Source organism: Haemaphysalis longicornis, unplaced genomic scaffold (genome assembly GCF_048455015.1).
Source record: "Haemaphysalis longicornis isolate Haplotype H1 unplaced genomic scaffold, Haemaphysalis longicornis Haplotype H1 scaffold_8, whole genome shotgun sequence".
In the NCBI taxonomy this organism is placed as follows: Eukaryota; Metazoa; Arthropoda; class Arachnida; order Ixodida; family Ixodidae; genus Haemaphysalis; species Haemaphysalis longicornis.
The window spans coordinates 116407220-116428997 of NW_027526445.1; the positions used below are offsets into that span (position 1 = coordinate 116407220).

Here is a 21778-nt window from a genome sequence, read left to right on the forward strand (position 1 = left end):
AGGATGAATGCTGTCGCAATCCCAAAAAACACTAAATTACTAATGTATGAAACATTGATTCAGCCCGTGCTTCACTACACATGCCCCACCCCGTATGGAACCCTCACAAGCAGGGCGATACCGACAAAATTGAGGTCAGTCAAAAAAAGCCATCAGATTCACTTGTAATCATGACCGTTACTTCACGCCTTCCCTTGCCCTTTCATCCCTAGAACTTACCCCACTACGCACGCGCCGACTCAATAATTCTGTGAAACTGCTTCACTGTTTTATCCATTCAACTTATCACATTACTGACGTTAAATACATTTCATTTGCCCCGCCGTCCATTACTAGAAGCAATCACCACCTTAACATCAAACCTTACCACTGTAGAATTAACACATTCAAATTTAGTTTTTTTCCCTTTAACTGCCGAATACTGGAACGGATTATCTGGTGACACCCGTTCCCTTCCGCTTGAAAAATTGATACTTGCCATTTCTGATTCGTCGTGATTATGCTTTTGTTATATTGTTCCGCCACGCTCTGTTTAATTGCTATTCGAACTTATTCTGTTGTATTCTGCTATAGCCCCAAGGGGGGGCTGCAGTATGTACAAATAAATAAATAAATAAATAAACACCCAGCAGACTGTTCTTGAAGGCACTATCCGTCTATTTGCACATATTTATGAACGAAAGCCAATGCAAGCAGACCAGCTGCCACAAAGGTTTCCAACCAGACGAAGCTACACTGCTGTTTACCCACATTTCAAGCTAAGGGAACAGCATGCAATTGCCAGTATGCACCCACCTAATTAAGGGTGGTTCAGCTTATGGTTACTTATGCCCTTGCTAAACGAGCGTTTCAAAGTCCTTTGAGCTGCTACGCGATGTTTTCAAAGGCCTTTGGTTGAAATGCCATTTGAGTCAAGGGAACACCACCAACGACCTTTGAGGTTCTCAAAGGCCTTTGAAACGCGAACGGTCATACTCTCGGGTGCAGTTTCTGCGTGCCGCAATTACAAAGGCATTATTTGAAAGAAAAACTTGGTGTTTAAAGTGTACAATCCTCACAATTTTTCACTTGTTTTTGTTTCCTATCACTCTCAACACCGGCGGTGTGGAGAAAAAAAAAAAAAGAAAAACTGGTTGTTTAGTGCATGTTTTGTGCACGCTTGTAGGTAGATTGTCATCCCTTTGATCACTAATAGTTTTTTTGCCCATGTTAACTCTAAAATTAAATTTCTGCCAAGAATGAAACAGGGCAGCAGTGGCGACACCAAAACATGGCGGGCAAATGCGGAAACTTTCAACTGCCTTTGAGATTTGTCGTGTGGATCAGCGAAACGCCTTCCAGTCCGAATGACATTTGAAATTCCGACGGCTATTCGACTCAAATGTCCTTTCAAACGCTCGTTTAACATAGGTATTAGTTATGTCAAACCCCCAACCCAGCATTGAACAGTCTGTTAGTGGACAAGCCACACTACCGTTTTGAATGGAGCACTTCTCATTTTTTTACTGCAAACACGGCAAGGTTAGGCTGTACACCTAAAGTCGGAATTTCATAATGAACAATTGCTGAACAGTTCAGTGGCCTACAAAGTCACTCATGTACTCTCCAGGCAGCGTTCTTAGATGAGCTGTTGCATAGATACATAAAAAAAATGTAACGTAAAGTGTGACGCAGGGCTCGCCATACCTTGAGGGTGTTTCCCGGGTGTAGAAACTTCCGGAGGATGATGCGCACACTGTGCCACTGCCATCGCTGGGCCAGCAGCTCCGGCAGCAGCACCAGCACCCTCTGGAACAGAAGGAGTCCGAAAGTCCAGCGTCTGAATTCGCACACTGCCATTCCCACAACTCGCGCACGGAAACGAACGAGCCAAAGTTTATCCCAGCATTCAGCCGGAGAAGACTCATAACAAAATGAAAAGGGAAAAAATAAAGCATGCAAGAACAAATAAACCCCTCCCAGCTTTGGACATGTAGAAACTAAGATCGAGTCGGGAATAACTGGAACGATTACGGGGCACTATGAATCCGAACACACAAATTTTATAGTTCTTTTCGGCGAAACGGCCATTAACCAATATTTTTAATGTTTGTTAACAGCGCATGCTGGTGGTTTGTAGCTCAATCAGAAATGTGCCGTTTTTTTTAAGTGCGCGAACCAGGCTTCGATGTTCGTCTGTACCTTCACCTGCTGGTAATTGTACAGCATGTGTGTAGACAGACAGAAATGAGAAAAGGCGACTGTCTGCACTGGACAAAGTTAAACGCAGCCCCACGCAGTTCTGTCACTGGTGTGTCCGTTTGGCAGGCTTCCATCTCTCTCGTGATCAACGGGTGCTGTTCTTAAAACAGTGCCCAAAACATGGCCCTCTTTGCTGCCACGTCACCACCCTCCCTCCCTCCCTTTTGAAGCTGCCGACGTGAATTAAGAGCTCGCCAAGAAGTTGCCTCACGTCCTTGACATTTCCGAAGATTCGGGGCATGTCACACTTTTGAATTTGGATGGGTGCACGACGAACGTAAACTGCTAAGAAAAGCACCAAAGTGACTTTGCAAAGGGGCTCTTAAACTGCGGCTGCAAGGCGCAGCATAACTTGCGCAATACTTCAATTCACCATTCAGATGAAGCCATAATTCATCAGCAGCGCTCAGAAGAAGAGAAAACAGCACGTTCCCTTAGTAATTACCTAACAAACAGGTAACAATGGCATCCTAGTGGTTACCTATTTGGTTTCACGGAGTCTCAGTCTTCGATAATTCCAAGCTTTACGCACAGGTTTCACTGGTTAAATGAATTCGCAAGATACTACTCATGAAGTGGCCCAGTTGTCATTACGGTTAATGCCGGTGTGGTGAGAAAGAGGTTCGCGGGTGAAGAATGCCACACTTAAATTTTTTTTTCCATCAATAAAGAAAAAAGCATGCAAGTCAGCCGACTAATCTTAGGAAAAGAAACAACACATTCTGGATTTTAAACTGATAAAGTTAACACACAAGATCATTACAATTCACTTATCACTATAAAACGAAGCAATTCGATAAATCTTCTGCTGAAAAAATTACACTTCTGTTTGGCTTTGCAAAAAGGCCTCTTTTGAAACTGCACTTTTCCTAACTACAAGCTCAAAGTATTTTACTGGTCCTCGCGAGGTTCACAAATGATAAGTGGGGAACTTTTAGGTGTACGAGCCATATACCTCGGCTATGAGGCATACCAAGGTGCACAAACAAGAGTCCGCATGTCTTTCCGGGGCTCTTCAAAGTGAGCCAAGGTATTGCAGATGAGTCCATTTTCACACACTCCCTCCACAAAAACACAGCCACTGTGGTAGACAATAAAGCTCGTGACACGTGCTCCACTAATATCGGAAAGCCTCAACTAAGCCTGACAACTAATATCGGAAAGCTGTCATCTACAAGCGTTCCAGCAAAAGAAGTACAGCTGCTAAGCCCGTCAAATGAAAGTCAGCCTAAACTAAACCTATCAATTTACTAATGTGCTTTTCCGTCTGATTGATTTTAATGAGTAATCATGGAGTTTAACACGCCGACGCTACGCAGGTGATGAGGCGCGCCGTAGAGGAGGGCTCCGGATTAATTTTGACCACTTGAGGTTCTTTGAGGTGCGAAAAAAATCTCAAACACACGGGCGGATTCGCTTTTCGCCTCCATCGGGAAAGCGGCTGCCGCAGCCGGGAATCGAACCCACATCCTCGTGCTCGCTCAGCAGCACAACGCCTTACCCCTGAAGTGCTTTTCCGTCTAACAATAACAAGTAACGCAATAAAGTAAGAACATCCATACCTCGAATATGTACTTCACATTGTCCAGCTCCTCCTTCTGCGTCTTGTGAACTGGAAAGTGAGAGAAATTCAGGCACGAGTGAGAGCTCTGCCGAATGGTCAGTAGCCAAACGCTGCGTGGCAAGAACAAAGAACGTGTAAGTGTCAAGAGACGGCACCAACCTCTCTGCCTAAGAGTTCCCTCCAGGGTGGTGAACACATCGTGGAAGATGCAATAGATGTGGCTGTAGTTGGTCTCAAAGAACACCTTGGACTCCGCAATTTCCACATTGTCTGCAAAACAGCAACACGTTTTGAGTTCCCAAAACCCACCCCTTCCCGGTTGCGAAAGCTATGGTGGCAAAGGGTGGTGAGAACGAGTTCGCAGACGTGAAGAAAGAATGTCAGACACATGAAATAAGTTTTTCACAGACGGAATTTGCACCCAGGATCAATAAGCACATACGAATTCACCATGTAATGCACTGCAATGACCTAACACGCGAATTTTCCAAATTAAATTTCATGCTTGTATTTTCACAATTCGCAGGATGCACGTAATGCACACAAACTTTCTTAATTTGAACCTTCGCCAATGCTTCTGTTTCTGCTTACATTTTTAAGGCTTCCTGCATTTCAGATGCATCACTGAAATGTCGCATGTACTTGAGTTGTTTGCTGATTTTGATGATTGATTTTAGGTTTTAATGTGCTGATGCAACGCAGGCGATGAGGCACACCATAGTGGAGGGCTCCTATGGATTCATTTTGACCACCTGGCAATCTTTAACATGCGCCAAAATCTCGAACACGCGGCCGTTTTTGCTTTTCGCCTCCATCAGAAAAGCGGTCGCCACGGCCAGGAATCGAACCCGCGTCCTTGTGCTCAGCAGTTGTTTGCTGTCTGTATACATTTTGCTCCTATGATACACTTTTCGAGTTACGACCTTGCTGTGCTCATTGATGTATCTGGGCTGGATCACAAGCAACCGTGTCTAATTTGTGCTTTTCTATTGTTTTTTTTTTTCCTTCCACGAAAAAGGCTTCTGTACTCTACTGTTCGTGGCTTTTTTTTTTTGTTGCTGTTGTTGTTGTTATACACAGTAATTACTGTTTCGATATCTATGCTTGTGATGCATGCGTTTGTATCCCTTTCATATTCACACTTCTGCAAATGTGCCTTTATTATCACTTGCCCATTCACTGTAAGGGCCAGGGACCCGTCACGCTGTGCACGCAGCTTTTTTCCTCTGTCCTACCCACTCAAACTGGGCAAACTTTCAGCAATGAGAAAAGACCCTTGGAGTATGAAATGCCAAAAAACTCATGGCACAGAATGCCAATTCGGGCGACCTGGGGTGCTGTTGTGGGGTGCATTGTGAGATACTAAACCATGATCCCCTTCCAAATGCAATCATGAGCAATTAGGAATCGACATGCAGGCAGTGATGGCGTCATGGAGCGAGCCCTCTGGTCAACCACTTCCACCCTTCGTGCTATCTGACTAACGCTACTTTACTGCGCAGTTTTGCATGATGCAGAATTGTTTAAAGGAGCCATGAAGACAAACTAAAATTGTTTTATTCAAAAGATGTCGTGTTTTATAGTGTCCCCAGCGCTTGCGCGGCAGCAAATGATGCCGTATTCACTGAGAAAATCAATTTAGGTCAAAATTTCTATTCTCCCGCCAAATCGTGTGTTTTGGTGACATCTACAATGAAGTCATAACGGCGCGTATACAAAAGAACTTACACTGCGCCATTCGGCTGTGCAGCCTTGCTTGCCGTCAAATCTCAAAGATGGCGCTAGCATATTCAGCACGCCGCCGTTGCTTTATTTTTTATTGTATTTACAGCTGGCTTGTTTTTGTTACGGTAGAAAGTAATCGCTTCGTGAAACGTGGGGTATGCTTGACAAACAGGGTCACGTAAGGCAACGTCGCTTACGCCAATATGCCAGCATTGTATAAGACAACTCCAAAGCGTCGGCCTGCTGTGCAGCTAAAGCAAGCATAGTGCACCCAGTACCAACAGCAGTGCGCAACGGTACTTCTATGTTTATGTCTATTTTGTAACTTTTGCTGTTTAACGCACCATTCTTACTGCGGTAAAATGGATCTGCATTACATTTAGGTGCAAATAGCTGGTTCAGCAAGCTTATAAGTTCTGCCTAATTCGCGTTTGCTTTTGCCAGCCTCCGCCTATCACAGAACAGTCTGGTATGACATCATAGGTTCTGTTGCGGGAAGTGAGCTAGTGGGTTGCATGGCCATTCCCTTTTTTCCTAATTATGCAGCTTATTTGAGCAAAGCTTACGTCAAAATTGGTGTCAGTATGATTCTAACAAGGCAATCTTTTGAATGAACCAAACTTGTGTTTTCTCTTCATGGCTCCTTTAAAGCTACCGTACGCACACACATGTACATGAATGCAGCATTTTAATCCCGGCCCCAGCAAATGCAAAACTAATGCAGTTTCAGCATTTTAAAACTTCAACCTTTGAAGAAACCCACACCACCATGCTAGAGGCCAAACCCCTCCCCTCTTGGTTGTGGTCCCTTTGTTTCTCTCAAAGGCACTATTACATACAGGCAGCAAACCTCCTCGCTTCTGCTTCGGAAGAGCTGGGAAGCAAGTCTGGAAAGTGCGCGGCAGTAGATCACTTGCCGAGAATGCACCATCAGCAATCGACAGGTTCCAGATTTAGTGGCCACCACCGACGACCGACGACTACTAGTTTTTTAACAAGTCTTGCAAGATCAATCTCCTTTATATACAACTAACAATGTTGTTTCCCATAAAACGGTAGCCACGTCTCTTTCTACTAAATTGAATGAGTTGTGCTCAGTTGTACAAGTTTTCACAAATAATAACACCGTTTTTCACTGTTCTCATTGCTACAGTTCACTGCTCCCGGTCTTAAAGGAGCCATGCAGACAAAACACAAGTTCGGTTCATTCGAAAGATTGCCTCCTGGGAATCATACTGACACCGATTTTAACATAAACTTTGCTCAAACAAGCTACATAATTAGGAAAAAAGGGAACGGCCATGCGACCCACTAGCTCATTTCCCGCAACAGAACCTATGATGACACAAGCCCTGCCGAGCAATTAGCTGAGGCCGGCAAAAGCAAACGCAAATTAGGCAGGGCTTATAAGCTTGCCGAATCAGCTGTTTGTGCTTAAATGATGGGCACATTCTTTTTACAGCAGTAAGAATTGTGGGGTGAACAATTAAAGTTACGAATTAACACGTAAACACCGAAGCAGTTAGTGCGGCACTTGCCGCCTGATAGTACCGCTAACACAGCCGTCAGATGCGCTGGACTTGTCTGAAACAACATTGACCAACTGACACAAGCGGCACAGTCGCTTACATGACCATGTTTGTCGATTCATAGCGCAAGTTTTAGGAAACGATTAGTATGAACCGTAATAAAAATATGGCAGGTAGTCTGGCCTGAAGCAAAGTGCGAACACTGGCACTACAGCAGTATTGCACAGCCATCCGTGGAAGTGGGTGATAAACAAGGTAATCTAACGGGCGCCTGTGAGATGGTAAAAGCCCTGTTCAGCCGGCTATATTTAGTTTTAAAGCCCTGCTCTTAATACGTATTGTCGACGGCACGGAAACACACAATTAAGTGGGAGAATTTAAATTTTGACTTAAAATATTTAACTTCTCAGTGAATAACACATTTGCGGCTGAACAAGCGCTTAAGGCCCTATTAAACACTAAATCTTTCGAATAAAGCAACCTTGTATTTTGTCGACATGGCCCGTGTAACAAACATTCACCGCAGCATAATCCAACAAAACCAATCGTACGGTTTCGTATGACCCTGTTACTGAATGCAAGACAGACCACTTAGAATGTAACAAAAGCTAAGTAAAGGAAGCTATTCCTAAAAATCCCTAGAAGAAACTGGAAAGAAACACAGAGTGGACCTTACAACTCCCTCACCCATTAACAAAGACAACCACTGCGCCTCATGCCAGCATTGGTGAAGGCGTTTAGACATGCGGTGCTGTTAGAACAAAAACTGCGGCATTGCTCCATCTAGAGGCAATTGCACAATGCCCTTTTTCATTCATTGAAAATGGAACAATAGCTACCACTAAAGTTTCCAGAAGTATATGCACCCCACCTTGCTTTCAGTGACTCAGGCCTGAAGCCATTTCGACAGATTGTCTATTTTTTCCGCGACTATCAGCTACTGCAATTTTCAGCACGCAACAATTTCGTTTCTCGCTAATATCGGGCCAAAGCCAATTTTCAAATTTACATTTCGATAGGTGGCCAAATGTCAGAGGGCTGGCTGTCTTCTAAATTGTATCAAGACTGGCGAAAATGCCACTTTGCCTAGATTTCTTTCATCTACACAGCAATTAGTTTCTTTGCGATAGAAGTTGATTTCCTTTGAGCATTTATTACATTATTTTTTTTATATCTTATCGTGCTGGTGATGTTTAAGAGCGTTTTTGGCTTGGTTTTGTTTTTGGTGACTGCATTGTTTCATAGTTGAACGTAGCAACACATTAAATAGCTCCCATCAATCCTTTATTAAAAAGATAAGTCGCATTCTTTGAGTGCATGTGTTCTAACTATTTTCTGTGCAACCTGCTCAGTACTAGCACTGCCCTCTGACTAATGGTACTGTAAAAACATTCCTCTTCAGCCACACATGTACTATCTTGACACATTCAAATACCAATAATAGAGCACGTGGCCTCCAGTACATGAGGTGCATCCTAGCGAAGAGCCACGTATGACAAGTAAGAACAAGTAACGAAGTTTGTGTCCAACCTTAGTACGGAAAGAGCATCGTTTGGCACTTATTTACGCTACCACGCCATGTAACTTCGTCACACTGTAGAACGAAAGCAGCACACAATGAATTCACACAATTTTTTGTCGGCTAACTGTCTCCCTAAAGCCATCTGCCTTTCCTTTTTTTTTTTTTTATGAAGTTCCTAATCTCCCTATTCCGAAGATTTTTAACATATTAGTTCGATGTAAGCCGCAGTGTTGTTTTCCCCAACTGTACGCCCACATTTCTGTGTGTGTACATGTATGCACATTATAGCTGCACCCTAGCCTCCTTCCATCTGTGCTTTTCTAGTTCCAAACACATCAACGCTGTTTCTACAAGGTGCTTTGGTGGATGCAGAAACCTGCTCCAACTCTAAAAAACAACAAGCTGTCAGAGAACAATGCAGCTCTGAGGAGCTAACGAAAAAAAAATTTCAAGAACATCTCCCTCAATTTTTCGTTTTAAGGGACTTATCTTCACGCATACGCTACTGCCACTGGGGGAAAAAAAAAAACAGCGATTAATGAGGCCGGATCCGTACTTTACTTTCTCAGTTAGGACGAGCCCAGGAAAATAATACCCCGAGAAAGAGGAGAACGACATGCTTTTAGCCATAAACAGTGTACTGGGAAACACAAGCTTACGTCGCGCAAAAGTGCGCATGTATCGCAAACATCCTCGCATCCGGCCGCATTAGAATAGCGGGACACGCCTACCGCGTTTTTTGCGAAATGCAAGATTCGCAGAGGGGGGTCGTGAGAGGGGGCTCGACCCGCTGGGGTGAATGCCTAATCACTTCACGTGCTGCAAGCACGACCGTTCCACATTCCCGCGGCTAACCTGTTGACGCGGCGCGTAGCGCATACGTGCTCCCCTCGATAGGCGTTTTGCGGCCGACTGCGGAGCGGCCGCCTCGCACCCCGATTAATATCCCCCGCCCGAAAACCTCGCGTGCCAAAGAAGCACGCGCAAAACACGAGCGCGGCCGAGACGAGAGCACGAAACGAAACCCCACTCGAGCAGCTACGAGGAAAACCTCGAATGCAAGGTTACTAACCTCCGCTTCCGATCTACAAGCGCGATACCTCCTCCTTCTAGGAAGGCTAAATTACCGCCCCGCGCGATTCCCGAACGACAGCGATTGCAAATGCACAGTTGCTAAATTTCTTGCGCCTTTAGAAGCGAGCTGCGCGGAAGGTTGGTTACCCAAGGGGCGCTTGGGCGAAACCGCCCACCGCGAGATTCGCTGCCCCACGATCCAGCCTCCGGATGATACGAAGGCGATAGTCGGGTCGAGGTGGCAGCTGTAGCGGATTGCGAAACTTGGACACCCCTTTCGTCGTGCCGTCACTACACCGCGGTTCGGACGAGGGAGAGACCGAAAAGCGGCTGTTTTGCGGGCGGAGTTTGACAGCCATACGGCCCATTTTAAGCCTGACCGCCGTCCCGTTGGTGGGTCGGCGAAACCGCTCTGCACCGTCGATGCGCCGATCGACTTCAAGCTAAACCAGGCTTGTTGCGCGTGCAGCAGGGTCACACCCCTCGGCGAAACGTTCACAGTGCTGAATGCAAGCGCACCCGCCGGGGAGGGAGGTGCAAAAGCAAGACAGTCGAGGCACACGGTTACCTAGGTAGACGCGGAGGTGTTTCAGTCGACTGAGGGAGTCTCGCTTGACTTCGAGCACTTTCTGCGCCGACTTCTTGATGTCGACGTGCTGTTTCTTAATGAACATGGCTCACTGCACTCGCGGACGCTTCCGACAATGCACTGAGACGGCCCGCACAAGCGCACATCGTCCCCGCCAGCGAGGGCAGACCGTGGCAGCATCCAACAACAGCTTCAGCATGGGCCACCCCGCAACAGCCCCGCACAGCGAACTTCACCACCACGCATACCAGGGTTAGCCTGGAACTCAGGGCGCTCGCAATCAGATGTTGTTGCGGGCTTGGCTTCCGGCTACGGCTGCCCTGCCATTCACAGGCGTGTCTGATTGCGTAATAAAAGTTGCCCTCGACGCTAACAGAGGTGGCAGCACCATTCAGTAAAACTTGGCGTACTGTTCGCATGCCATTACTGTTCCTCGTTTTAAACGACATTCCGGCGCACACTAAACGCTACAAAAATCTTAAAGCATCTTTCTATTTTTCTTAAGTTGTGGTTGCTATGCACTTTGTAACAAATGAGCACTAAAATGCAGACGAAGCATTTCGCGAAATGATAAAAATGAATTCGGTCGTAGGCTTTAGGAAAAATAGACCAAATGTATTAGACATTTTATTTATCTTGGTTTTATGAGAATACAAAACAGGCTTTGATAAAATATGTTCATTCAGCCCCCATAATTACTTGCATACAATCAAGAAGATCAAGAAATTGCTATTGCAAATTGCAAGGAATGTGAATAATGTGTTCACATGCGTATTTCAGGTAGTCTGTTAGTAATTACTTAGGTCATACTTTTATTTCGAACTACACGCTAAGCGAGTATGCAGATTACGTAAGAGGCACACTCTTACCGCTCTTACCGAACACTGCAAAAGGAAATGTGAGCTCCCATTAAGAGGAGAGCTGTATTGATTTTTCTTTCAGAACGCATCTGACCACTTGAAGAAGATGACTCCCACGACGGCTGGCAGACCCTGGCAAAGGGGGCTGGAACCTACGCCGTAGCCCTGCGCGTGAGGGTAAATATGTAACAGTCCTTTAGTATCAGTACTCTGATGGAAAACCCATATGGCGCTCTTGTTCTATAATGTAGCTGATCTCGATCCAACGAGGTCACGCGTTTTGGTCGCGAAGAAAAGATGATTGTCCTATCGTATTTGCTTACAGAATAAGCTGCGATTCTGAAATGAAAGCAAGGGCGACCGCGTACTGCGGTGCAGTACGAAGCGTTGGACCGTAGGTGGGCTTCACCGCAGTAATTATCTGTCTTACAAAAAAGCCCACAGTAAAGTGTTGTAAAGTGGGCTTTGCCTCAATATGCTGAATATTGCGGTGAAGCCAGAGTCTCCGGCGGAGATGCGATTAACGCGCGCTTGTTCAAGGTTGATAGAAAAATAGAGCGCGACTTGGACAACGACAGTAAAGAAGGACGACGGGACAAGCGCTTGTCCCGTTGTCCTTCTCTACTGTCGTTGTCCAAGTCGCGCTCTATTTTTCTATCGTAATGCACCAACTTGCCTGAGAGATTTGTTTAATGTTGTTCAAAGTTGTTTACGCGCCTAAAAAATTAAAATGACGCTCGCAGAAAGACGCGCTCAAAAACTTCGTTCCGTTGATGGAATCAGCGCAACAAAACGTTCTCGCCACACAGGTTATTTCTGTTTATTATTTCATTTTTCTTTAGGAAGAAGAAAAAGATGCCTTGGTTGTTACTTACCTACGCTGTTTTGGAAACTGCCAGCCTCGCGATGACTGTGGATTCCGCAATTATTCGTGAGTAGAGGCTGTTTAAGAAGCGTTGAGGTATGACACATCGAGTACGCGCCCAGTGTTTCATAAGCACTGCGTTCTGACCTTCGCAGAAAAGCGCCTGATTGGCACGCCGTGCGACACCACCGCACAGTGCCAAAGCTTGCTGCCCAAAAGTCAGTGCATGTATTCCAGCTGCTTCTGTATCCGAGGTCACTACTACAACTGGAAGAACAACAGCTGCATCCCATGTAAGTAGCCTGCTTGGAGGCAGTGTACCAATATAATTTGTAGACTTTCTGTTGTTCTTTTTTGTTGCTTTTGCTCTTGTTGGTGTGATCACATGCCCAAATGATTGCGTTATAAAACTTCAATGTTTTGTTTTTTCCTCTGAAGTGTAATGATTGTATCACCATACCTTGAATTAATTACCTGTGCAGCAACGTTTACAACTGCAATACGACAGTTGTCGCTGTGGTACAATGCAAACAGCAGTTACATAGCTCAAATGGGTATAATATGTTAACCTATAGCATAATATAATATAATAATATATGTTCATGTGATAGTGCGCAGCGACGAGTCTGGTGCAAGTTGAATAACCTATAACCAGAAAGTTCATGGCTATATTCTTGACTATACAGAGACTATACGTAAGTTCTTGCTAAGATATATACTCAGGACCACAAAAATGTGTTCATATTATCAGAAATTTGTCTTAAGTGGACATTTTTTTTCTATTGTTCATGTCACAAGAGAGCAAAAGTGTCGTTCGCTTTTGTTTTTTTTTTTTTACGAGAATCTACTGTATATGTGGGCCAATTTTTACATTCCTGGGTGAAACTCAGCTGCTTCTCTCGGGTTCATGTCACCCAGTGTGGAAGCTCTACGTACACCACCCCAACATATACTCTACAAAAGGAGTTAAAACTAAAACGTAATTCCTGTCGTGACAGAGATTAGATCATTAGACACTCATTCAACATTCGCTAGCAATTCATTTCTCTAATTGTATAACAAATCGGTACATAAAAAGCTTTTCAGAAGTTTGTTTCTAGTTCTTCATAAACAAATTGTGCAACCCCCTGCGAGTGCTAATGCATTATTGTAGGAATGCACAGGAATACTAAGTGTAACCAGACCGAAAACACTAAACTCGTGAATATCGCGCTTAGTGTAGGTTGAATTCTCCCTCAAAGAAGAGCAGCAGGTCCTAAAAAGATAAAGTAAATCATGGCTCCATGAAATCCCCTTGCTGGCTCTGAAAATTGTGTACACAGAAACCCCACAAACTATCGGTTTAGGTGGAGTTTCAAATTAACTGAAAAATAAACCATTTCAAAGCGCAGCTCGAGTATGTCCAAGATTTAACAGATGCAGCTACCGTGGTAATGACAGCTTGTTTTGTAACTAAATTGTAACCACTGCTAGTTATACTGAAGGAACAATATTACATACGAGATGCTCTTGAAGCACAAGAACCTGAAAAGCTTTCTGGATGGGTAAGGTCCTTTAGTCAAATTTACTCTTCGTTTTGAATTCAAGGTTAATTTAGGAAAGGACGTTTGAGGGAGACTAATGCTTGAACAACTGAAACAAATTTAAGAATTGGTGGCAGGGCCAGTGAAATACTACTTAGGTAGGTGGGGAGAGAGGGAGCAGATGTACTGTTACAAACGTCTTTTTGACTGATGTTGGCGCATTTTACGTTTGAAAATTATCTTAAAGGGGAAGTTTGCTATATGTGAAACTTGAAGTTTGATACCGCCAAATGGTTACATTTTTCCAAACTTTTGGGTTATCCAGGGAACATCTAAAAATATTTTGCAATAACTATTGGCTTGAAAGAGCTCGAAGTTAACCAAAATTTTGAGTTTACTGAGTTATGAGTTAATAATGTTTTATACATTGCCAAAAACTTTGTCCCCTAACTGTCTTCATATGCACACATAAAATACCAAAACACTGTTCTGGAACCCACTGTTTAAAAGTGTGTCGAGCTGAATATTTGTTTTTGTTTTTTTAACGAGTACACAATCGAGATCAGTGGTACCTGGTTTAGGGCCCCCAACCCCGGTTTGTGCCAATCAATAATCATATATATACATAATCATCTGCCACACATTTCGTAGTAGAATAATTGGTGACGTAGTAAAATCAAGGTGCGCAAATATGACCCTGCCCTTGGTGCGAGTTCCTGGCAGAATTTTCAAGCTTAGGATAGATCACATCACCAAGTGTAGCTTTTCAAGTCTGATTCAGTTATAAAACACGACTAAGCGGAACTCCTTCTAATCCCTGGTTTTATTGGATTAGAAGCTTAGGCAAGTTGGTAAGCCAGAAAACAGCTAGAAAATAGCAAATAACTAGAAAACAGCAAGTCTGGACAAATAAACCATAAGAATGAGGACAAAACTTTCGCAATAAAACTTTCAAATTCAAAAAAACAAAACTTTCAAATTCACGCTAAAGCAGAATATTCTGATGCTTTCTTTTGTGTGTGTGTGTGTGTGCTTTTTTTCAGATGCTTTGGTCTCACACAAGGATTTTTACTCTTTCAAATCGAAATCTGTTCTTGGAAAATTAACGTTTCCATTCTGGAAGTATTACCAACAAAAAGAATATGTGCTTCATCAATGTTTTTTGGCTTCGAAACTTTTTTGAAGCCACAGTGCAGTTGCGCTTCATCTCTGATAATGTATGAGGTAGTTTCTGTGATTAGTTGAAAATGCGGCGCACCGACTCGGTTTGGGCTCATTTTGAAATTTAGTTTCTTTTAGCATATTAAATATTAAGCTGGTTTCTAAGACCATGCAGTACGATTCGTGCAGTTGTGACTGAATCACCAAAGTTTGTGACAAAAAAAAAAAGATTCAGTAAGGTTCCACTATGGGAGGTAACATGCGGTTATCAAATTTTTGTAGCCATTGGATGATATCAGCATCAATATATCTCTTTGGGGCTGACAATCAGTTGATGTGTGTACATTGAAAGCACCCACAGACATGCATAAGGATTGCCATAGTTCCTGTGATAAATAGCAAGAACTTATCACAAAAAAACTCTTTGGTTGAACACTGTTTCCAAATACAGCACTCACTGGCAAAATGTCCCTACATTCCTATATTTTCGACCTCTGCTTGTGTTGGAACTTGTAATTTTTTAACATATATATATGTATTTCCTTGGTGTTGCTAGCTTGCCCTGGGCCATAAACCCTGGTCAGTTATGATAGGACAGCATCTGCAAAAAAGAGGGGGTGACAGAAAGAAGACACTACTACACTGCATCCTGTCGTTTCTGCACATTTTATCCTATATCATGTCAAAAGGCCAGCTAGCCCCAGCCTTGGTCAAGCTGCCTGCCTTTCATGCAGCTTTCACGTACAGCTTGACGGGGAAATAAAAGTTGTGGCTGTTTAACCTACTATCCCCACAAGAGACATGTAGTGCAGGGCGAGTAGACAGTAGACTGCTGCAACTCCTCTCTTGAGAAGTGGTGATCGTCTGCTCCCCCTCAAGGTTGGGGCCACAAGGGTGAATGCACTCACCACCTCGTTCTTGTTTTCACCCTCCCGATATTTTCCTTCCCCTCCGTTCTCTTGCCTCCCCCCTCCTCCACTCCAGTGATGCTGCTAGGCGAGAACTGCACGCACGACAACGAGTGCAGCTCGCACCTCATGTGCAGCGCTCAGACGTGCGCCTGCATGCCGGGATACCGCAAGGTCAAGGACTGGTGCGAGCCCACCAAGATGGCCGACGGTACGGGTCGTGTGTGTGTGTGTGTCTCCGCACATGCATCGTGTCTTTGTTACAGGACGAATGGGTAGTCTAGTGTGGAAGGTTTCTAGTCCTGATGGCAGCACAGTAGCAAAAGTTTCTTTCAGAGCATTTTTAAAAACCTCTCTTGGGCTAGGTAAATGTGAAAACTTTGGTGGTCTGTCTGTCCGTTACCCGAATCAGCCAGAAACGTTACAGCTGGATCTGCTCGCTAGTGAGTGATCACTGAATCACGGGTTACCCGGCCGCTGGTGGTGACTGATTGGTGAACCACCCACAAGTCAACAGTGGGTCACGTCATGATCGACCCACCTGTGATTCACGAAGTACTACAAACCCATCAGTGGCCGACTAGTGACCTGCCCATGGGTCATGTGGTGCACAGCTAAATCACGCGGCCTATCATGTCACATGACCACGTGAAAGGATGGGAGACAGCGATTGGAATGTGAGTAAGAGGAAGGGTATGAGAAGGAGGGGGAAGGGGTATCAGGAAAGGTAGAGGGGGAGGGTTTAGCTCGCAAGTGTAGTAAAAACGCTACTGTCTTTCAATGCCATATGCGCACAAAGCAAAAATACATGCAGAATTTTTTTTTAACCTGCACCTGCTATCGAACATACTGTATAGTTTATAGGTAGTCAAATGGTGCCATGACTGCAAATATGTACGCAAGGGGTTCATCTATTACATTTTTGATGATGGGTTGAGACAGCACTGTGGCACATAAGTATCTATCTAAATTTGTGAAAGAGCAACACAGTGAATTTCTTAGTGATCGCGGACGTTTGCTGGTGGAGCTCTTATAAACTGACTCTCCCATTTTTCTGTGGGCGTACACCCAAAAAGGCCGCTCCCCTCCTGCTCACTTCGGCGCACCCTCTCCGTTCAGCCACCTGTCTGCCTCCAGTGCTGCATATTATAATCCAAGATGTTGCACATAGCCACTTTAGCCACTAGAAAAGTGTCTTCTCAGCGATGCATTCGTGTTTACAAGTGAAGCCAACATTAAGGAGATCGGCGTAAGCTTGGTGTTAATTGGAAGCTGGCTTTCCCTCATAGTGTTGCACTGTAAGCAGACTTTTACTGCCGGGGGTCCACAGTCACATATCTAGTAAGTTTGATAGCGTTCCTGTCTGAATTTGTCGAACATAATTTATGCCCACCTACCCCCGCCTCCTCCCCTCATGAACATGTCATTACATACATTTGTAAAGCTATAGTCCACCATTGATTGTTCCCCTGCCTGCAGACACGGAGCGGTTCATGGAGTTCCCCCAGGAACAGCCCAACCTGCTGGTCGTCATACTCAAGGGACTCGGCATCATTGCCCTCAAGGTCTCGCTCTTCTACCTGCTGGCCAAGTGAGTACGCCGTTGTTCAATGAGCAACGAGCATTCTTCTACACCTTGTAGAAAAAAAAAGATGGAAACACCAGGAATGTAGTTTCTTCTCACCTCTTGGAGTCCCTACAACCGTATGTGGTAAACTCAGTATCTAAGAGCTGAAGCCATTAGTTATACAAGTGTGCATGTGCACAGGCCCTATGAGGCCGTAATATAATCAATCAAAATTACACACAGTTATATGAACTATTTGTTCCATGCATGAGTTCTGTACAAGAAAAAAAATTGCAGGCATAATTCGCTTTTAATGAATGCACTCATTGGCTTGGGACAACTACTCGCCATTACCTCATGGGCATCCGCAGATATGCGATCCCCAGATCCATACAAGAAAGCAATCCCGTAGTGAAAGTACTGGAGGTATGCTTTGCATTCATAGTAAAGCTTGCTTCACCGCCACGATATTCCTTGTGCAGTGGTGCACCCTTTACAAGCAATTCAGTGATAGGTGGTTCGCCATAAGAGGCTAGATAGCCCACACCCATCCAGCCTCACCACAAAGTAGGTCAAGTCCCTAAAGAACGCTTTGTGCTCAAAGAACATACAGAATAGGCATACATGAAACACAAAAGCACACGTCGTATTTTTCAGGGTGATGTGCTTCTCGTGTAACCACATGGTGAGCCAACAGGAGTTCGCACCTGTCGAGATCTATGGCCAGCCAACAAAACCTGGTGAGACATGTCATTCAGTGTGATGGAAAAAGGCAGGGTTTATGCACGATCTCTCCATGCAAAGAAGCAGATACCTGAAATTCATTTATCTTCTACGACAAATGTTCCTGTCATAGATTGAGCTATATGCTTGTATAATCGTAAAGTATCCATCAGGTATTTATGGTAATTTTAAACAAGTAAAAACTTCAGATTTAGAGCTAATTAAACTTTACACTAAGAAGGCCTTATATGTGACACTGAACAGGTTCTCTGCCAGCTGCAGTTTGATTCTATATGCGTTCAGTAGTTACTACATTAATTCAATTTACGTTGCAGACCAGAAACATTTCCAAGAGCTGGCTTAACTGACTTTGCAGGTCCGAAAAAGAGCGAAATTAATAGGATTAGTTGCTTTCAGTTGTTAGTGGATGTGAACGTGATTTGTTGAAGCTGCATGGTTTCGGATTTTTTCTCTCATATTAATATAAAAACGAAATGTACAGGAGTAGCAGGGAAGCCAGCAACCACAGCTAGTGGATACACTGATCATTTAAAATAACCGGTCATTTACATTATGTCACATAAGAAGTGCTACGGTGACAACCATTTGGTTGCCGCTGCTTCAGGCAACACCGATACTGCTTTTTTCAATCAATAGGCCACTTATTGCTTTCGCATTTAACAGTTTGACGGTATGGAACTGATGTAAAGGGGCATATTTTGAAGAGCACATCTTCTGCCGATAACCACCATGTGGTGAGGGTCGGTCCTCCGATTGCCAATGTTTGCCAGTGGTAGCACAAAGGATGATCCAGGGCTCCCGGGGCAACATATAAAGGCCTCACTGGGCGCTCTTTGGCAGGTACATCCGGGCAGCCCCCGACCGACCCGTCCTACCCTTCCACGATTGCCAGCAGCGCGCAGTACCAGGTGCCTGTCTACGTAGACGGAGCCGTGAGTAGTGGCCTGCTCCATTCACCTCCAAAAAGCTAGGGGGGCACTTGGGCTTGACCTTGTGAAGTCGCAATGTGTTGAGTGGCAAACGCGTATGTGTGAATGGGCGTGCTGACGGCGCTGCCAATTGGAATAGATGAGTTAGTAGCCAGACTTCTTCAATACTGAATAACTCTGGTTTTCATGTGTGCACATGTTTCGCACCTCTGGTGTGATGCAGAATGTAAAGTAAAATGCGGCCATATGCTGCGCCACGTACGCAGACTAGCCTAAAACGTACCAAAGCCCCCTTAATAATGAAAACAGCATGTCGAAGTCATCTTCCAAAATGCTTTTGCGATTTAGAAATTTTAAGATATACTTTAACTCCCTATCCCCATTCCCTGCGAGAACTCTACCTTGAGTCTACAGAGGCCAAACGGCAAAGCTCCTTTCAGAGTTGCTTGAGAGAGTAGTGGGAGTGTTCGGAGCGAACCACTAGGTGGTGCCAGGTTACGCAGGAAGTGTCTGGATTGTACTCAGGGTGACGGAATCCCAGCCAATGGCTGCTGTTCCCTGAGCAATCCTCCTGGCTACACGAGAATTGTGAGCTGGTATGTTGACACAGCCAAACTGGAGGTTGCGGATTGGCCATGAGCGTCTCACGGCAGCTGACTCTGGCCAATCCCCCAGAGCGGGTAGTAGGTGTGAACTGTTAGCGGGTCTGTGGCACACAGCGGAATGGAAATTAACGAACCAACCACGAGCTTCTGACAGCTGCCGTCAGAGGTCAACCCACCCGAGTGCATATGTCGGCAGGCAGCCTTTTAACATTCAATTACTTTAAACATTGAGTCCAACAACCTGCATCAAACTCATCAAGCTGTGGTTTCTGCTTGCAACAAGGCGTTAGACCTAAAATGTAACATTACGGCTGCCATTGAATGTGCCGCGATCCTCTGATGGGTGCCGCCATTATCAGTAGCCAATCTACCTGATTGGGTGTGTCGTTAGGTTGCTGCAGCCAATAGGAATTTCGACACTGGGTTTCAGGCTGCACACTCCCAATAGAAACTTTGATGAAAGGTTGTGGCCATAGTTTTAAAAAACACAGATCTGGAGACGCCACTTTTTTTGTTAAATAATGCGAGAGTGTTGCTCGCACGTTAAAAACTTGACTACTAATGTTTGCAGTGCTGTGCATTAACTTCACCTGTACACAGTGAGAAGGAGATGTAGTTACAGCTCTCCCTTCACAAAACACATCGACGAAGAAGCTGCACGCTTCACACATACTCTGTGTATGCATTAGAAATTTTAAAAAGAGGGGTTAACCGTGTTATTTTTGTTTAATCATACGGCTTATGCCAACCCTGTCTCATTACAGATACGGATGCCGGATCAGCAGACGGCCAAATGTCCCGGAGGGCTGCCTGGCTCACATCTGCCCGCTTTTCCAGCCTGAGCCCAGGAACGCGCTACTGTGCCAAGCAGTCGCTACATGCTACCGTGCCAATGCTACTTGCCAGCTAACGTTTCTTCCGCCAACGCCGCACCACAAAATTCGTGCTGCCAAAAGAGAACGCCAGGCTCTTCTTCGTCTTCCACAATACGTAACACCTTCTCTCAGTATATACATCTATACGCGAGACATTCACGGCTTAATTACATGCACGCGTAGCGGTTTGAGTTGACAAGTTGTACATTACATCTTCGCTGTTGCGTTTAGCGTAGAAGGCACACTTTTGAAGCCAAACTGAAACATTCCAAAACTGACAGGCCTGCCCACACGAACATAGCCACTCGCTCTCAGAGCGAGAACATTTTTACCTGTTGCTACTAAGCAAACAAAGAACTTTGTGACGTAAAGATGTAAAGGAAAAAATAGTGAAGAGATAACATAGAGCTAGTCGAACACGCTACCCTTTGCAACAAGTACAAAACAGCAGCTGAGGAGCGCCTTACCGGGCGTACTTGTGTCGAACCCGCAAAGGCCTAATTGGGCAAAGAAAGTTCAAGAAGGACTGTATGGAGCGTAGAAGGGTTACACTACACTACACGCTGCATAAGAGTGAGACTCTCTGTTGCTGCCAATCAAGCTTGTACGATGTCACTTTTTCCAGCCTCTGCTGTCGTATTGGAGCCATAATGGGGGCAGCGTTAGCTTGAATATGTTTTGCACTCGTATCTGCATGCAAAAACAAGAAAAGGAAATAAAGCCAAGAGTTGGTCTATGGTTTACTGCAGTGTTTTTGGCGGAGTGTGCCATTTGGGGAGGTTTATAAGTGAAGAAACGAGTTGGCAGCTGTCAGTAGAGTGCGGTGCCATGAATGCAAAAATACCACTCGTGGCAACATTGGATGCTTAATACAGTAGAACTCCATTGATACGTTTTCGGTTGATACAATTTCCCCATTACTATGCTCTCAATTGTAAACACCAAAAATTCCCCATAGTACATTTCTTTCTGGATACTAGTACGTTTTCCTAGATTGTACGTTTGTCCCTCGCGTTTTTTTTGCAAACGTATCAATGAGGTTCTACTGTAATGCAGAAAATTCCAAAAGCGTGAAAACGGGTATCGCTGCTGCGTTTTTGCCCTGCGGTTCGAGATGTCGCATATTGTGAATGGAGAAACGTAACTGGTGGAGCTTGTCTAAGCAAACTCTTGGAACGAACGTGAAAGAACTGACACGTACATGCGAAATAAATGCGTGTGGGAACCTGTGTGCTCAGCACGTGTTTCAGAAAGATGCAAACTTGCACTCTTGAACATTATTAAGCTGATTATTTTACCACGATTGCTGGTAAATTTAAGTTTCGATTTCAGTACTATGTTTTTGCGCAACAAATACCATCTAGACGTATTTGAGTGAGTGCGAGTTGTTACCCCTTTTCACTATTTGTATTTATTTATATAACATATATATATATATATATATATATATATATATATATATATATATATATATATATATATATATATATATATATA

The 21778-nt window shown here is 44.4% G+C and overlaps 2 protein-coding genes across 8 annotated transcripts in view; one reads left to right on the forward strand and one right to left on the reverse strand.

Annotated features, from left to right (window-relative positions):
• LOC144149038 (ral GTPase-activating protein subunit alpha-2) overlaps window positions 1-10563 on the reverse strand; it is a 103353-nt gene extending 92790 nt beyond the window's left edge. For all 6 annotated transcript variants that reach the window (XM_077680589.1, XM_077680586.1, XM_077680587.1 and 3 more), the window contains exons 1-4: window positions 10224-10563; window positions 3965-4075; window positions 3804-3853; window positions 1687-1788 (exon numbers count right to left, since the gene is read on the reverse strand). In XM_077680589.1, coding sequence (XP_077536715.1) covers window positions 1687-1788; window positions 3804-3853; window positions 3965-4075; window positions 10224-10329 — 369 coding nt within the window. In that variant the 5' untranslated portion in view covers window positions 10330-10563. The remainder of the gene's footprint in view (window positions 1-1686; window positions 1789-3803; window positions 3854-3964; window positions 4076-10223) is intronic.
• A 422-nt stretch (window positions 10564-10985) lies between these two features.
• LOC144149989 (uncharacterized) lies at window positions 10986-21015 on the forward strand. 2 transcript variants are annotated; one of them, XM_077681753.1, is made up of 9 exons: window positions 10986-11024; window positions 11187-11281; window positions 11947-12035; window positions 12125-12262; window positions 15638-15772; window positions 17041-17152; window positions 17786-17868; window positions 18713-18804; window positions 20171-21015. In XM_077681753.1, the coding sequence occupies exons 3-9, from the start codon at window positions 11960-11962 to the stop codon at window positions 20246-20248; spliced, it is 714 nt and encodes a 237-aa protein (XP_077537879.1). In that variant the 5' UTR covers window positions 10986-11024; window positions 11187-11281; window positions 11947-11959; the 3' UTR covers window positions 20249-21015. The 2 variants fall into 2 exon arrangements, with proteins under 2 accessions (XP_077537879.1, XP_077537878.1); XM_077681752.1 differs by lacking the exon at window positions 10986-11024 and adding an exon at window positions 11076-11094.
• Window positions 21016-21778: the final 763 nt, after the last annotated feature.

Bases quoted from the DNA above. Each gene is read 5' to 3' on its own strand.
- LOC144149989 (XM_077681753.1), top strand. From the start codon at position 11,960: ATGCCTTGGTTGTTACTTACCTACGCTGTTTTGGAAACTGCCAGCCTC. The intron at 17,153-17,785 runs GTGAGTACGCCG...CGTATTTTTCAG, and splicing joins CTCTTCTACCTGCTGGCCAA to GGTGATGTGCTTCTCGTGTA. The intron at 18,805-20,170 runs GTGAGTAGTGGC...GTCTCATTACAG, and splicing joins CTGTCTACGTAGACGGAGCC to ATACGGATGCCGGATCAGCA.